Below are 17,300 nucleotides of genomic sequence, written 5' to 3'. Positions count from 1 at the left end.
AACATCTATACCAGAGCGATATTGTTTATCATTATGGGAATTAATAAATTTGTGGATAATATTCAATAGCTTATGTAAAAGATTGACATAATGAAAAACCTAATAACAGAATTCATTTGAAATGTGATTTGAAAAAGCCATGTTCTTGGACATCCAAATAAAATTCTGGCACTACCACCTGCAAACACAGCTCAGGAAGATTCATTGACTGACTTCTTTCTTCCACTACTTTCTTCCTCTGCTTTTCCCTGAATCCATATGGATGCTGAGAATAGATGGCATTGTCCCTCCGGCTGATATCTAATAAATACTCTGAAAAGAGATGATCTTCCGCTCACAAAATTAATTTATGTTAATTGACAAATAAAAATGATATATATTTAATATGTATAACATGATGTTTTGAAATATGCATATATGGTGAAATGACTAAATCGGGGTAATTAACATGGACATTACCTCACATACTTAACTTTTTTTGTGGTAAGAACACTTAAAATCTACTCATTTTAGCAATTTGGAAGAATCCAGTACATTGTGCTTAACTATAGTCACCATGTCCTACAATAGATCTCTTAAACTTATTCCTTCTATCTAACTAATATTATGTGTCCTTTGACCAACACCTCCCCAGCTTCTTCCTTCCCCAGCCCCTATCTCTGCCGCTGGTAACCACACTTGTACTTACTGCTCTATAAATTCAACTTTTTTAGATTACACATGTAAGTGAGATCATGTGGTGTTTGTCTGTCTGTTCCTGACTTATTTCACTTAATAAAATGTTCTCCAGGTTCATCAATGTTGCTGCAAATGACAGGGTTTCCTTCTTCTTAAAGGCTGAACAGAACTGCATTGTATATACATACCACATTCTCTTTATCCATTTATCTGTCTATGAACACTTAGATTGATTCCATATTTTGGCTATTGTGAATAATGCTGCAATGAACAGCATTGAAAGGCAGGGCAGATATATCTTCAACATATTGACTTCACTTCCTTTGGATATATACACAGTAGCAGAATTGCTGGATCATGTGGTAGTTCTATTTTTAATTTTTTAAGGAACTGGTTTCCATAATGGCTGTACTGACTTACATTGCAGTTTGCAAGATTTCTTTTCTTTTCTCCACATCCATCCCCTCACCAACATTTATCTCTCCTCTTTTTGGTAATAAGCACTCTAATAGATGTGAGGTGAATTTTGCTGATGATTAGTGATGTTGAACATATTTTCATAGACCTGTTAGCCATTTCTATGTCTTCTTTCAAGGAATGTCTGTTGAGGTTCCTTGCCCATTTTTAATCAGGTTATTTGTTTTCTTAGTATTGAGTTGTTTGGCTTCCTTATATATATTTTGGATATTAACCCCTTATCATATGTATGGTCTGCAAACATTTTCTCCCATTCTGTAGATTGTCTCTTCATTCTATTGATTGTTTCCTTTGCATTTGAGTTTGATGTAATCCCAATTGGGTAATTTCACTTTTGTTGACTGGGCTTTTGGGGTCACATTAAAAAAAAGCATTGCCCAAACCGATGTCATGGAGCTTTTTCTTTATATATTTTTTCTAGTAGTTTTAGATTTTCAGATCTTATATTTAGAGTAGTTTAGAGTAGTTTTAGAGTTTCAGATCTTATATTTAAGTCTCCAAGCCATGTTGAGTTGATTTTTGTGTATGGTATGAGATAAGGGTCTAATTTCATTCACAACCTCCTCTTTCCCTTCTCATTTTTATACATTAGAGTCTATGAGTTCTAATCTGACTTAAGGAGCAGAAGTAAGTGATGATGTCAGTAAATAAATTAAATTGATACGGACTGAAAATTATTCAGCATTTGAGCTATATTGAGATTGAGCCAATTTTCCTAAAACATTGCTCTCCTTGTGTTACTTCTGTCTTCAAAGTTTTTTACTGATGCCAGTGCGGTGGCTCATGCCTGTAATCCCAGCACTTTGGGAGATCAAGGCAGGTGGATCACATGAGGTCAGGAGTTCGAGACCAGCCTGGCCAACATGGCAAAACCCCATCTCTACTAAAAATATAAAAATTCACTGGATGTGGTGGCACATGCCTGTAATCTCAACTACTTGGGAGGCTGAAGCAGAAGAACTGTGCATGAACCCAGGAGGTGAACGTTGCAGTGAGCCAAGATTGCACTACTGCACTTCAGCCTGGGCGATAAAGTGAGACTCTGTCTCAAAAAAAAAATTTTTTTTTAACTGGCTCCCCTTTGCTTAGTTCAGGGTTCACAACCTTTTTCCCTTCATGACAAGCGTGGGACATTTTACTGAGCACTGGGATAAACTGACAAGGGTGTTTGTAGCTGGAAGAGACTGCTTCAGAGGCTCCCACTGTGCTAGGCACTAATTGCTTGCCTCAAGTCAAGAAAGATCAATATATTGGAAAGCTCTAGCATCCTGGACAAAATGAAAAATTCCTACTTCAGTTTTCAAGACATTGCATAATCTGGTGGCAAAACTATCAATATTCTTGTCTTGCTATTTCCCTGACTACTCTGTTTCAGCCACATCTGTTTATTCATTCTCTGCAAGATAATCTTTGCACTTTATTCTTATGCGTTTTTTCTTTGAATAGAAAAGCCTTCTCCTCTTTCTCCATACTCATTAAAATCCTGGTCATTAGTCAAGACCCTGATCCACAGCTCACCTCCTCCCCAAAGCCATTCTTGGCTATGTTAGAGAAAGCAATTACTATCCTCAGATCACTTTTGAAAATCTGAGAGGTCCTCCTGCAGGATATGGGGTTTGAGCAAGGCTTTGAAAAGTGAATAGGAATTGAGATGTGGCCAAAAGGTAGATGGAGTGGCCTGAAGGAACAGCACACTACTTACTGCTGTGGTCCAGGAGATAGATATTTATCAGGGCTTGCCTTGAAGGATTCCAAGTGCGTGAGTCTGAAAGAGGAAAGGAAATCTGTATTCTTAGAAATTTGGGTACCACTGTCTGTAGTAGACTGGTATTTCCTTTCAGCAAGCTTTGTCATATTCTTTTCTCTGGTTGCAATTTTGGTCCTGCTGGTCTGAGAACCTCATGCTCTTAGGCTGAGCTGGATATGAGATACCAAGCTGGACTGATCAGAGTCTCCGGGTCTTTACATAGGGAGGCTGGAAAAAAAGCGTTCTCTCTTTCCTCTACAAAAACTGAGCTGAAGTGATACAGGTCTGGAGCTTTTAGAGGTCTACCTTTGTTGCTGAAATGGAGGAAAAGTCTTTCTTAAACTGAACAATCAAAAGCAGTAGCTGGAGACAGAGCAGACAAGAACATTTTTGAACCTTAGGACTGGGCTGCATCTGATCCAATCCCACTCAGATTTGTTCTCAGTTGTATGAGCCAATATACTGGTATATTATTGTTGTTGGTATTGTTTAAGCTAGTTTGGGTTAGGCATTCATAGCTTACAACTGCGAAAGCCTATCCAAGGCAGGAGTGTAGGGTAAAATGTGGTTAATGGAGAATATAACTAGAATGGTAGTTGGAGGGCCAAGAAGAGCTGAGGCTCGGCTGGGGAATATGGATTCATTCATAGATTTTGGGAAATAATTGACATTTAGAATGGGGGAGAAGCAGGTCATAGAGCTGTGTTGAGGGAAATAATTTGCAACAGAGTACAGAGCAAACTGGAGAATGAACTAAAGAAGGATATAAGCATAATGTATCCACCTTTAAGGGACCTTTGAACCTGTTGAATTGGGACTCTTTCTGATAGCTTGTGAAAATTCCTACTTGTAGAAAGGCCAAAAAGAGGTGTTATGTTGCAGATGTAAACATGTTTCTCTATTTGAATGGATACACGTTCAGATGCTAAGACCTCAGAAGAAAAATAAGCTCAGGTATGGCCTTTGCTGGAAGAAATTGAGAGTAGTTAGGGGAGATATCTGAAGTAGGACTATTCCGAATTGAGTAAGAATAGAGAAAACACGGGCCGGGCACGGTGGCTCACGCCTGTAATCCCAGCAGTTTGGGAGGCCAGACGGGTGGATCACGAGGTCAGGAGATCGAGACCATCCTGGCTAACACGGTGAAACCCCGTCTCTACTAAAAAATACAAAAAACTAGCCGGGTGAGGTGGCGGGTGCCTGTAGTCCCAGCTACTCAGGAGGCTGAGGCAGGAGAGTGGCCTGAACCCGGGAGGCGGAGCTTGCAGTGAGCTGAGATCCGGCCACTGCACTCCAGCCTGGGCGACAGAGCGAGACTCCATCTCAAAAAAAAAAAAAAAAAAAAAAATAGAGAAAACACCAGATTATCAGACAGGAATTCAGATCTGGGAGCAGCCTGGGGAAGACGGTAAGTATCTGAGTGAAAAACTTCTCTTTTACTAAGAGAAAGATATTGCTGGGTGGCGTGATAACCACAAGTTTTATCGATCAGGGCACTTACCTTGTTCTACACAGCCAAGGAATTATAGTAGCTCAGGCCTCTTATATTTTTGGAGGTTCCTGGTATTAGTATTTTAAGAAATGTCAAAACATGGCTGTGAGAACTGTGATATATTTTAAACACAGTAAGTCCTCACTTAACATCATGGAGAGGTTCTTGGAAACTTTGCCTTTCAGTGAAACGACATATGACAAAAACCAGTTTTACCATAGGCCAACTGATAGAAACGAGTCAAGTTTCCATGCCATATTACTGGTCACAAAAACATCACAAAACTTCTAAATAAAGGCCAAAACACTTCAAATATGAAACACTGAAATAAACGTGAGCTCTACATACATCAAAGAAAGATGATAAACACAAGTGATACGATGACGCGATTTTGGGTGAATCCGTGAGTGAGGGTGGTCGTAATGGTGGTGGTTACATCAAGGAATAAATGTTTGCAAAGTGAGAATTGTCAGGAGTGCCTCCTACCACCACACAGTTCAAACCCAAGTAAGAAAAAATGAGCTGGGCTTGCTGAGCACTTTCATACGCTTTCTTGTTAGGCCTCTGTCTGATGATCATCTACCTTCACATATTTATTTTACAATCATTTGTTTTCATTCATTCTTTTTTCAGCCTTCCTATTCCAGTTTCACAGCTGGAGCCTTTCACAGCTCAGGGCTCAAGGTGGGAAGCAGCCCTGAACAGGATGCCTCCCATTACAGGACACAGTCACACCCACACTCACTCCCGCCAGGACCAGGACGATGTAGATGCGCCAGTGAACCTCACGTGCACAGTTCTGGAATGTGGGAAGAAACTCTAATACTCAGAGAAAACCCACGCAGACATGGGGAGAACGTGTGAACTCCACACAGACAGCGGCCCTGGTCAGGAATCCATTTTATTTTCTTATCGACGTTATAAACAAAGGATGTTGAATGAAATGATGTTATTTGAGGACCTGTTGTATTTGTTAAGTAACAACTCAATGGGGTTTTGACACAACATATGGTATAGTATCATAATACTGTTCACAAAATAATTAAAGAATTTAAAAAAATTAATTAATAGCACACAACTGTGTAGCCCAGCAATGGGACACATGGCTAATGTTGTCAGATAAACATTTACTTTTTTCATTGCTGTCAGTGAGTCTCTGTTCTCCATGGAAACCCGCATGGGGAATTAACACCATCTTAATTGGAGGTAGTTTGTGAGACCCAGGCCCCATAGTTCCTCTGCTCTATTGCTGTCACCTTCACCCCACAGGCCTTAAGTAAAGTCTTCCAGGTCTGAGTCTTTTCTGTGTGTCTCTTATCTTGGTATAAGTGTACTGCTCTCCACATCTTGTCAAGTATTCCAGAAATATGACTGCTGCTGCCCTAGTTCATGCCTTTATCATAATTTCCCTTGGCTAACACTGTCGAGTCTTAACCTCTAGCTCCTCCTCTCTCCAAAGTCATCCTCCGTATTGCTGGCTAAGACGTCTCTCTTAAAAATAGATCTCAACATACCACAACCTTGCCTCAAAATAATAAGTAGATCCCCTTAGCCATAGAATCACATTCAAACCCCTTGGCTTGACATATAATACCCCACACAGGCATTTCCAGTGTGCTTTCTCAGGCTCATTTCCCATTTTTCCTCCAACGCTCCATACCTTCTGCTTTTCCCGAAAAGTGCTATGTTCTTTCGCTCTATTTTAGCCCGTGGTTTTATCTCTTCCTGAAAACCCCTTCTGTTTTTGCTAATTCTTACCCCTCTCTTTGTGAAAAGTTCCTCACTCCTCCCAGTGAGAGCAGCTCTCTGATCCCTTAGCCCATTACCTTGTCTCTGGTACAGTTAGTGTTAAACAAGGAGATCACTGAACAGAGGCTGTGATTTGTTTATCTTTGTATACCCAATCCCCGGTACCATGCACAATAAGGGCTCAATAAATATTGGCTGGATAATTGAATTAATTGTCAATAGTACTCCATGCTTTCAGAAGCAAATGCAAGATCAGTCACAAATTACCTCTTGCAAGCAGTTTGCTCTATGTGTCAGTGATTGCCTACAGTTTTCTGGATGGCTCCTATAAGTAGCTCTGAACGTTGCAAAATGGTTCTCAGTTTCCAAGCCTCCATAGTAACATGCTTTCTTCCAAAGCAAGCCCTTTTTCTTCCTCAGGTGCTTCCTGCCTCAGCTGAGACTGTTGAAGAGACTTTGTAAGACTGACTTCATTTCCTTGATTTAGACTATATTTCATCCCAGCACGTAGAATCATCATCACTCATTGCTGTGATTGCAGCATACTGCTTATCTGCATGGAGTTATTCTCCAGGCAAGAAATAATGCCTTATTAACACAGTTTTATCATCAGGACCAAGTTTGGCAGATAGAGCAACATTAGAGGATAATTGGAAGGACAGCTGATTTGTTAGCAAAATGTTGCTTTTTGGCTAATGAATCATTCTGATTTTTGTACTGACTGTTTGGTAACAGGCTCGAAGATTACTTTGCTTCAGCCCATTAAACCTTGACAAACCAGTTATTAACTACAGCTAGAGCCAATGGCCTGTGGGGATTATTGCAATTATGAGCTATCTATGTAATTTTTAAAAATCATTAGGCGAGACAAGGTGAGTCTGATGATGGCGGGGCTGATGGCTGACAGTCTGCTATTTTGTAGTACACAAGGCAATAAACAGCTGTAGGGAGAACCAATCAGTCAGCAAAAGCCCTTTGCTAAGAAGATGTAGTAAGAGCAATAAAGGTTATTGCTCTCAAACAACAAACCATGTCTGGGAAGGAAAGGGCAAGGTTTTTCTTTAACTTCTATTTTGGAGGCTGGAGGTCTTTTCTCAAAGGAGGATTAGAGGGAAGTAGAGGGAGCACATCAAATAAAGGGAAAAGCCAGGCAGGACTCTATGGCTTACATTGCATCCCTGTGCTTTATTGGATTGTAGCACTCAAGACGCCCATTGGAAGGTACCTGCCCTTTCTCCTTTCTGCTCCCTATTATTTAGTACAGGGATTTCAAGCTCAGGTGGATAATATGAATTAATAGAGAAAAAGGAAAGGGTAAAGATGATGATTAAATTATAAGTCAAATAAAAACACATCTGTGGGCCAGATCGCAACATCTAGTTTATAAACAAAAGTCCATGTCCTCAGTTTGGATTATGAGACTCTTTGAATCTGGCCCACACTGCTTCATTCAGCCTGATCCTCTTGTATTTTTCTCTTTTGAATCCTCTTACCCCAGTCTAACTAAGGTGTTCCCAAGATGTGCCTGCCCCACACTTTCTAATCTCTATGTCTTTGCTACCCAAGGAATGGCTTCTCCTTTGAAATTGATGTCTACGTGTTCAAATCATATCCACTCTCTGAGTTGCAGAAGGAGTGAATTAAATCAACTTTAAGATCTCTTTCTCCTCTAAAGTTTTGTGAGTCTGTGGCATTTTCACCCACGATGGTTAGCATGTCTATGAATCTAGCTGTATTCTAGGGCCTTAACACAGTGTACTATTTTGCATTCTCTAGGTGGGCACTTTGCTGGGAGTCTTGCTGTCGTCACAGATGCTGCCCACCTCTTAATTGACCTGACCAGTTTCCTGCTCAGTCTCTTCTCCCTGTGGTTGTCATCGAAGCCTCCCTCTAAGCGGCTGACGTTTGGATGGCACCGAGCAGGTACAGGTCATAGAGTGAGCAATAACAGCAGGCTGGTGCTGCAAAGTCAAACCAAGGGTAAAAATGGAAGATACAAAGCAAAGCCTTGTTGGAAAATCCTTAGAGACACATTTCTGATGCACAGGATAAAACAAACGTCTATGTGGGAATGTGTGTTTTCAATATTAATTCAGATAACAGATTAATGGTGCTATCTCTAGTCCTCTGGGACAACAGGAACACGTGTATCACTTCAGCAACCGCCCCAGCCTCAGGGACTCTGTGCATGGTGACAGACATAACACAATTCACTAAATTACTCTGCATCCCTGGAAGAGAGGATAGGAGTAAAGCTTCTGCCATGTTGCAAAATGAGGCACGGAGCACCCAAGACAGTTACAGAGATTGAAGAACTTCTTATAGAGGATTCAGGAATAGAATATAGGCTTCCTGCTCACATACAGCATTTAGCCATTCAGTGGATGGTCCAACTGAATATCTTGCTCACTCAATCAACAATAATGCAAAAAAGGAGGAGGAGAAGGAGGAGGAGAGGATGAAAGTTTAGTTTTTCTCCTTTCTTGCAGCTGGTTCCTTCACTGAGTAACTGCTTACTCTTGTATAGGAAGTAGCCAAAGTAATGATAAGGGGTGTGTGTTCATTTTTTATGGCTCAGTTGACTGTTGTAACAGGATGAAAGCAAACATGTGCTGAAACATGTGCCTGAGCCTTGCCTTCCATTTATTTAATGTGGTTCACATGTGCTTCCTTAAATAATTTCACAACAATAGACAAATGAATCCACTCTGATTAAGAAAGGGAGAGAAGAAGTCCAGGGCAAATTCCAGCTTTCTCAACTAATAATTATAGGGATTTCAAATAGCATGTATGCACTAAAACAGACATAAATAACTTAACCAAGCAGCATAAATAAACAACTTGGAGGTCTCTAAATTTGGTTGGTAACACATTTGACTGTATGCTTTTATAAATTTTAATTTTAATAAATTCTGGGGTACACGTGCAGGATGTTTAGGTTTGTTACATAGGTCAACATGTGCCATCATGGTTTGCTGCACCTATCAACCCATCACCTAGGTCTTGATACGGGTTTTTACTTTGACTCATTTTTACAATCCCTCCCTTACCCACCCCCACAACCCCACACTCTGTAACTTCAGTTCTCCTCTGTGTTATTCCTTATATCAGCTGGAGGAGCTTCTGACTGAATATTTTGTGCAAATCATGTGAACAAATAGCCACAATTCCACATTTTCACACTGGTTGAGAACCTCAATGTAGAGGAAATCGGAGAGCTGAGCAAGGGTGGCCAGCCTTCACTGAAAGGGCTGCTAGACACGTGTCACAGCTTGTAGACTGACACCTGTGGACTGCAGTTTCTTAAGTTTAGAATGGTAGGAAGTCCTAATTTCATACTAAACCACTGATCATCACAGGTGTTTTGACTTGCTTCCCTTTAACATCCAGGAGACGAGGCAATAAACAGCAGTAAAGAGAGTTCGTGACAATGTGATGTGAAAATGCTTTTTCCGGTGCTTGAACAGCACTACACTTGGAAAACATGGACCTCTGGCTAAGCACCCATTATTTGTCGGTGTAAAGTTTTACATGTACTTGACCCTTTCTGATACCATTTGTCAAAGCAGTTTTGTAAACCTAAGATGGTTTGAAAACGTAGGGTGAACTCAGAATTTAGATCTCTGCTTGTACTTTGGTATCGTGGCCATGGAAGACCCTGAGCTGTTCATAGAACTCTCTGCTGCGAGGGCAATATTCTGTGATATACAGTATGATGTAGCTATTGAGCACTTTAAATGCGGCTAGTGCTACTGAAGAACCAGATTTTTAAATTTACTTAATTTCATTTTAAACAGCCATGCATGATTGGTGGCTACCATATTAAACAGCACCTCTATAGACATAGAGGTGAGTCCAACACATTCATACCCAACACACCCATCATCTGGTCAACCCAGTGAGCCCAGCTAAGCTATTTTTTTTTTTAAGCAATCATGGTAGCATTTACCAATGATCCTCATGTGTCTCCTGTTCTAACTAGTTACTTTTGGGTTTTTGACTCTTTGTTTTGTCTTGAGATCTGACTCCTGACTCTTGCTGTTGGTATTGAGCTTTACACCTGCAGCGCTTTTCCCACTGTGCTTCCTAACCATGGGTTTTGAGTTAGACATGCTCCACTTTCATACCCTGATTTGGATTTTCACGGGTAGGAAACACACTTCCTGACATCCACAGACTCAACTTCCATTTCCGGCAAACCAGAAATTTTTGGGCCTGTTCCTCATAAACTTCTGCAAAGGGGAGTTGTAAGTAGCCTGAGTAGACTAATAACAGATTCTTGAGTGTTTGCTGTATGTCATATTAGGTTCCTATGGCTACCTTAATAATGTACTACAAATTGGGTACATTATTTTGGGGGTACATTATTAATTTTCATAACAGATTATGAAGGTTGTCTATGAATGACTGAAGTCTGGGAAGTAATTGCCACACACTGGGTAATAATACATTACTCGGTTTTAAATACATTTCTGTTTCAACAACTGACATTTATTGCCTCACAGTTAGGAAAAACAGAAGTCTGCCATTGGGCGTCAGTGGGGTTGGTTCCTTCTGAGGTCTGTAAGGGGAAATCAGTTTCAGGCCTCTCTCTCAGCTTCTGGTGGTTTTCTGGCAAACTTTGTCAGAAACTTTGTCTGTCATTCCTTGGCTCATAGAGCTCTGCTTTCATCTTTACATGGCATTTTCCCCATGTGCATGTCTGTGTCCAGGTTTCCACTTTAAGTAAGGACACCAGCCATATTGGGCCCATCCTTCTCCAGTATGATCTCATCTTAACAACTTCATTTGCAATTACCCTATGTTCAAATAAGGTCACAATCTGTGGAATTGAAGATTAGTACTTTTTTTTTTTTTTTTTTTTTTTACACAGAGTCTCGCTCTGTTGCCCAGGCTAGAGTGCAGTGGCACAATCTTGGCTCATTGCAACCTCCACCTCCCTGGTTCAAGCAATACCCCTGCCTCAGCCTCCCGAGTAGCTGGGATTACAGGTGCACACCACCACGCCCAGCTAATTTTTTTTTGTTTTTTTTTTTGTATTTTTAGTAGAGATGGGGTTTCAACATGTTGGCCAGACTGGTCTTGAACTACTGACCTCAGGCAATCCGCTTGCCTCGGCTTCACAAAGTGCTGGGATTATAGACATGAGCTGCCGCACCTGGCCAAAGATTAGCACTTTAACATATAAATTTGGGCGGAACATAATTTAACCCATAATCTATGTATATTTTATTACTCTATTATTATATTCTACATATATTCTATCATTATAATACATATAGATAAGAACATTCAGGCTCAGATAGGTTAAGTGACTTGTCTAAAGTCACAGAGCCAGTCCATATACGTCTGACACTTGAGCTCATGCCTTAAACATCTGCATCAGCATTTCCCATAGTGTGAGATGTTCCACAGTTGGTTAGTCAGATAATTTTAAGTATCACATGGACAATACTTACACATCCTGATGTCCATTACAAAATAAACTAGCACATCAAATATGTAATTTCATGGATAACATTGTTTAGGAAGAAGCTAAGTATAAAAAGGGAATTTATTTGAAAAAAATATTGAGTGGTTAATAAGGCAGGTAGCATGTGGATTTGGAAAACGTTATGAAGGTTGTCTGTAAATGACTAAAGTCTGGGAAATTATTGCCACACACTGAGTAATAATATATTACATTGCTCTGCTTTAAAAGGAGCTAATCTCTGGGATTAGCTTAAAGTGGGGAAGGACTAAATGATGGATTGTACCTGACCACTGACTCAAAGAATGTTTCTAGACCCTTCTGGGTTTTTAGAATCTATCTATGGTTTTGAATTAAAGGTCAGAATGAAGTGTTAACTCCTAAGTGAGCAAATGCACTTTCCTCAGTGGGCAGATTGAACACCATTTTATCTTTACATATTGATGTAAACGCTTCTATTCTGATGCTTCTTTTCCTTACTGTTGCTCTTAAAATGCAGTCAGAGTGTTAGTAAGCCTCTGAGTTCACCTCTGTGTTTATAATATGTTGCATTGGCAAATAAAACTCATTTTCTTCAAGTGCTCTCTGAAGCTTTCCCTTTTCACTATTTTATTCCATTGAAGGTGCTGGCACTGGCAGGTTGTAAATGTTTTATGGTGAAATTAAGAGTTTCTAAACACATTTTACTCTCTGTGTCTCATTATTTTACCTCCTAATAAGTTTCAATCATTTTAGCACCTGTTTAAATTAAGATCCCCAAGGAAAACGGTGGTGGGGGGTTGGGAGGATAGGCAGCAGTTAATATGTTCTAAAAATTTGCTGGAAATTACTTAGTAACATGGAGCATAATGACTTACACGCTGGTGTTTTATGAATGCAACATTAAAATTCCTTCTCTTAGTTTTAAAATCTGTCCAGACTTTTACTTTGTGAATCACTGAGTGAACTAGTGTGAAGCCTCTTTTTGGGGTAAGTGGCAAAGAGTCTTATGACTTTTGGGGGTATAGGTGATGGAGTTATATGTGTGTGGGTTTCTGTATGTGTTTGAATTCCTAGAGATCCTTGGTGCCCTGCTCTCCATCCTGTGCATCTGGGTGGTGACTGGCGTGCTGGTGTACCTGGCGTGTGAGCGCCTGCTGTATCCGGATTACCAGATCCAGGCGACTGTGATGATCATCGTTTCCAGCTGCGCAGTGGCAGCCAACATTGTGTAAGTCATCCCCTGGTCCCCACACAGTGCCCATGAGGCTCTCCTGTAACTCTACCTGGACAAAGACTTTTTAAAAACTCAGTACTTGTGAAGATGATAGAGGCCAGACAGAGTGTTTGAATGGTTTTAAGATTGAAAATAAGGTTGACTGCTTTTGTTTAAGCTAAAGTGTTTTTTAATACTGGCTTCTGCTAGCTATCATGTTTTGAAAGCTTCTGGTGTGCAAGAGGCAGGGTTAGGATGTTTGGATATACATTACCAACTTTAATGTTCACAACACCCCTATGTTATAGATCAGGAAACTGAAGCCCAGTGAGGTTAAGTAGTACAGAGCCAGGATTTTAATCCAGATTCACAGGCCAGAATTGCGCTCCTTTACATTCTGCTCTCAGGCATGTTGATGGTTCCACATGGGGCGTGACTTACTACTGTTCCATTTCTGTGAGGTGAGCAGATGATGGCCTCCCAGTGGGCTGCATTGGAAGGACCCTAAGTTGTATTTACTTCAGTCCCCGTTTTACTTTTGCATTCTCTTTTGCAACATTTCCATAAAATGGTCATTAGTTTCATATATTTTAATAGAACTCATAAAAGGAAATTTATTTCCCTCAAAAACAGCCTCTATTATCTTTGCAGCATTGTGACTGCATGAAAATTCTTCCTTGTGCTATGTTAAATTCTCCCTTTGGTTTCAACCTGCCGGTCCATTCTTTTATCTAGGCAGTCTTAAATCTTCTTACAGGAGATGAGCATGTGTCCCTTGACAAATGAGTCTGCCTTTCCTAAAATGAACTACTGGATTGCTCAGGCAATGGGGTTTTGAGGCCAGGACTTTGATCTTTTTGAGTCAAATTTCTCCTTCCTATTTGAAGATCTAATTCTGGGCAACTCTACTTAAAACTCCATCCATCCATCTCTCTGTCTAGTGATCTAGTTAGCTATCATGTTGGTGGACAGAATAATGACCCACTCCCCTAAAAAGATTTAAACATCCTAACCCCTGGAACTTCTGAATATGTTATCTCATATGGCAAAAGGAACTATGCAAATGTGATGAAGGATATTAAGATAGGGGATTATCCTGGATTATCCAGGTGGGCCCACATAATGACAAGCATCCTTATAAGAAGCAGACAAGAGATCAGAGAGGAGAGAAGATGCTGTATTTCTGATGTTGAAAATGGAGAAGACAGCCTGGAGCCAGGTGACCTCTAGAAGCTGGAAAAGACAAGAACATGAATTCCCTTCTAGAACCTCTAGAAAAGATGCAGTCCTAGAGACCCGCTTTAGACTTCTGACCTCCAGAACTATAAGTTTGTGTTGTTTTAAGCTGCTAAAACATCATGGTAATTTGTTACAGAAGCAATAGGAAACTCAGCCTATTTATTATCTCCCTATCTAGCTTGCAATGCAACTTGATACATGCTCTGAGGTAGATTTTCACATGAAGGTAGAGAAGACAGTGATCGAAAAATGAAGTTTTAAACAGTGGATTTTAAGAGGGGGCACAATGGCATCTCTGGAATTCAAGAATAGCTGAGCACGTACACTTTGAAAAAGGTCCTCAGGTCATTCTAAAGCCTTGCCCCTTGACATCTCACTTACCCAGCTCTCAGTTTGTGAGCCATTGCTCAAAATCTCTGAGCTAAATAATTAGAAGAATGGTGTTTGATCTGCTGTCAGTGACTAGATCCCCATCTTCAGCCAGTTAACTTGAAAATGTGTTTCACATTGGCACTGGGAGAACAAGTGTGAGTAGATCAATGTAAATCTGTCACCTCTAGGAGACAAATATGCCAGAGCACACATATTGCTGACTACGGGTCAATAATGTCTGCTTTGCATAAGGAGAACAATATGGTCTTGAGGCAGAAGGAAGAATACAAGTATTAACTTCCTGAGAGTCATATGTCACGTAGGCTGTCTTGATGCTACACAAAGATGAAGGCTACAAACCTACCCAAGTATCACATCAATCTGGAGCCTCAATGATCAGGTTTGATTTTCTAAACGGATATCATCCAAATTTTCTTTTTCTTGTAACTGCTTTTGAACATTGCAGTGAACAATGTTAATTGCAGGTGCTTTTTACACTCAGAAAGTCAAGGCGGTTGGAAATCTCTGCCTTCTTTGTGCGAGTAGATATTTATGGATAAGAATGCCGAGTGACTATAATATTTTCTCCAAAAACTGGGATTACAGGTTTCAAATGCTGCTAGATGCTGTATTGTTTGAATATAAAGATATCAGAACCGCGATTCAGGAATAAATCTATCCCTTGGGGACTCAAAATCACGACAGAAAGTTCCAATAGAAGTTGTGAAGAGATGCTAGGATGAAGGTTATAAATAGAGCCTGAAGGCTATTGCCTGCTAAGTTTTCACTGCCTGAAACGTTTCCCTCCCTCAGCATATTTAACTCTAGCTTAAGCTTTTGAGTTCAACTCAGCTGTTATGTCTTTCTAACTAAATCAGACTCCTCTGTTGTATTACCCATAGTACCAGTTCTTGGTGGACTTATTGTAATTAGAATTTTCCACTTGTGTGTGTGGAGGAGAGGAGGGTGCTTAAACTTTACCTTCTCCAGCACATTTAAAGCTACACTGGGGAATGACCACATCTGTTTTCACTCACCTTTATGGCCCAAGATTTTACAGGTGTCTGCATATGAGTGACTACATACGTTTTTTTCCTGTCTCTTTTTGTCAGTAAGATGAGTAAAAGAATGAATGACAATGTGATGAACACACTTGGCAGATCAGATGAGGGTCTATGATCTGTCAGCCATATCAGGCTGTCTAAGGGACCTTAAATGGTAACTCCTAGTGGAGAGTGAATTTCTACCCAAACACTGAAAACTGTACATTCTGTAGTGATCAGATCTTGATGCCTAGTGGTCATTCCACTTTGTGGTGATGACCTGAGATTTAACAGACACTTTACCTGAAAATAGAATGGGATACATGACATTGAACAATATGTTGCTATTTTTAAATATTTGTTCCAAAATGTTTAGAAAAGGTTCAGAAAGGCAAAACACTAAGCTGTCAATGAAAATGTTCTGATTTTACCTGTAGTCTAATACCTCTTAAAGGTATAGATAAACAGAATTATGTACATAGTTTGTAGTATTTGCTATTGATCACTTTGAGACAAGAGATGCTCAGCTTTGCAGTATATTGTGTATATATATATATATATGTACACATACCAGATCATTTTTAATACATTAATATATTTCTACTCCTGGATTAAGAGCTTTATATACATGAGCACAATATTCTCATCACTGGACATTAAGAAATCATTCAAATTTCAAATTCTTTTGAAAATGCACAAAATTAAGTAAAATAAAAGGTAAAATAGAACCTCAATAAAATTCACTATTTTATTTTTCCCTTATTTATCCCTTTCTGTGTTTTTTGCATGTGAAACCAGTACTTTTAATTAAGCTCCCAATGAGGCTTGACTTTAAGTCAGCTCAGTGCCTGACAGTCAACCTTCAATAAAGGAGATTTTCTCCCTTCATTGTCAAATGCTTGATTTTCATCTAAGAAGTGATGCTTTCCAGTTTCAGTGTGAAACAGAGAAACATTAGGTGGATGAATGAGTAAACTGGGTGTGTCTTTGTGGTTTGTTTTTGTATAAAAGTATTAAAATTTTATGACAAGTGTATTTAAACATTAGTCAAAGATAGTTCTTTTTAAAGCATAAATACTTCAACTATCCATCATTTTGGATAATGCATGTTATTGTCAGCTCCTCCATTATGCTGCCTACATTTTGAAAACTGATCTCATGTGTGCTAAGAACATTGTTCTCTCTTTCAGACTAACTGTGGTTTTGCACCAGAGACACCTTGGCCACAATCACAAGGAAGTGCAAGCCAATGCCAGCGTCAGAGCTGCTTTTGTGCATGCCCTTGGAGATCTATTTCAGAGTATCAGTGTGCTAATTAGTGCACTTATTATCTACTTTAAGGTGAGTTTGAGTTTACCCACCATCATAGTACTTACGTAGATTAGGTAGTACAGAAGTTCCAACATTAACTTAAAGAGAATGGGCATCCTCTGTTTACCTATACAAACTACTTTGCAAAGCTAAAGCAAGCAAACAAACCCTCAGCCATGTGTTAAGATGAACAGCAACAAAACTGTGAATACCTTCAGGTTCTTGGATTCTAAGCAATAGGGAACATCTCTGGCTCACTTCAGCAAAAAGTATATTTATTGGCTGAAATGTACTGTGTGTGCTCCTAGACAGACATCAAAGTAGAAATAAGGGCAAATTTTGATATCTAGATTTTAGAAACGATCCAACTTCTGTCCGAGACACCACACTGAAATAAATGTGTCTCAACAAATTTTTTTTTTCTGTTTTTGTCACTTCTGAAGAATGATATTTCTGTGAACGGGAGTCCAGTTGACCTAGGTTGTGTCTTGTGTCTGCTGCTTGGCTGAAGGGAGGTTAGGGTACCT

The 17,300-nt window shown here is 39.8% G+C and overlaps 1 protein-coding gene across 2 annotated transcripts in view; it reads left to right on the top strand.

Annotated features, from left to right (window-relative positions):
- The window catches only part of SLC30A8 (solute carrier family 30 (zinc transporter), member 8), a 50,806-nt gene that overhangs the window by 19,171 nt on the left and 14,335 nt on the right, over positions 1–17,300 (top strand). For both annotated transcript variants that reach the window (XM_011941088.1, XM_011941087.1), the window contains 3 exons: positions 7,920–8,066; positions 12,670–12,823; positions 16,653–16,803. In XM_011941088.1, the coding sequence (XP_011796478.1) occupies positions 7,920–8,066; positions 12,670–12,823; positions 16,653–16,803 (452 nt within the window). The remainder of the gene's footprint in view (positions 1–7,919; positions 8,067–12,669; positions 12,824–16,652; positions 16,804–17,300) is intronic.

This window comes from Colobus angolensis, unplaced genomic scaffold, assembly GCF_000951035.1.
Source record: "Colobus angolensis palliatus isolate OR3802 unplaced genomic scaffold, Cang.pa_1.0 Scaffold198, whole genome shotgun sequence".
Lineage (NCBI taxonomy): Eukaryota > Metazoa > Chordata > Mammalia > Primates > Cercopithecidae > Colobus > Colobus angolensis.
Note: the sequence above shows the minus strand (reverse complement) of the source record. Positions and strands in the feature narration are given on the sequence as shown.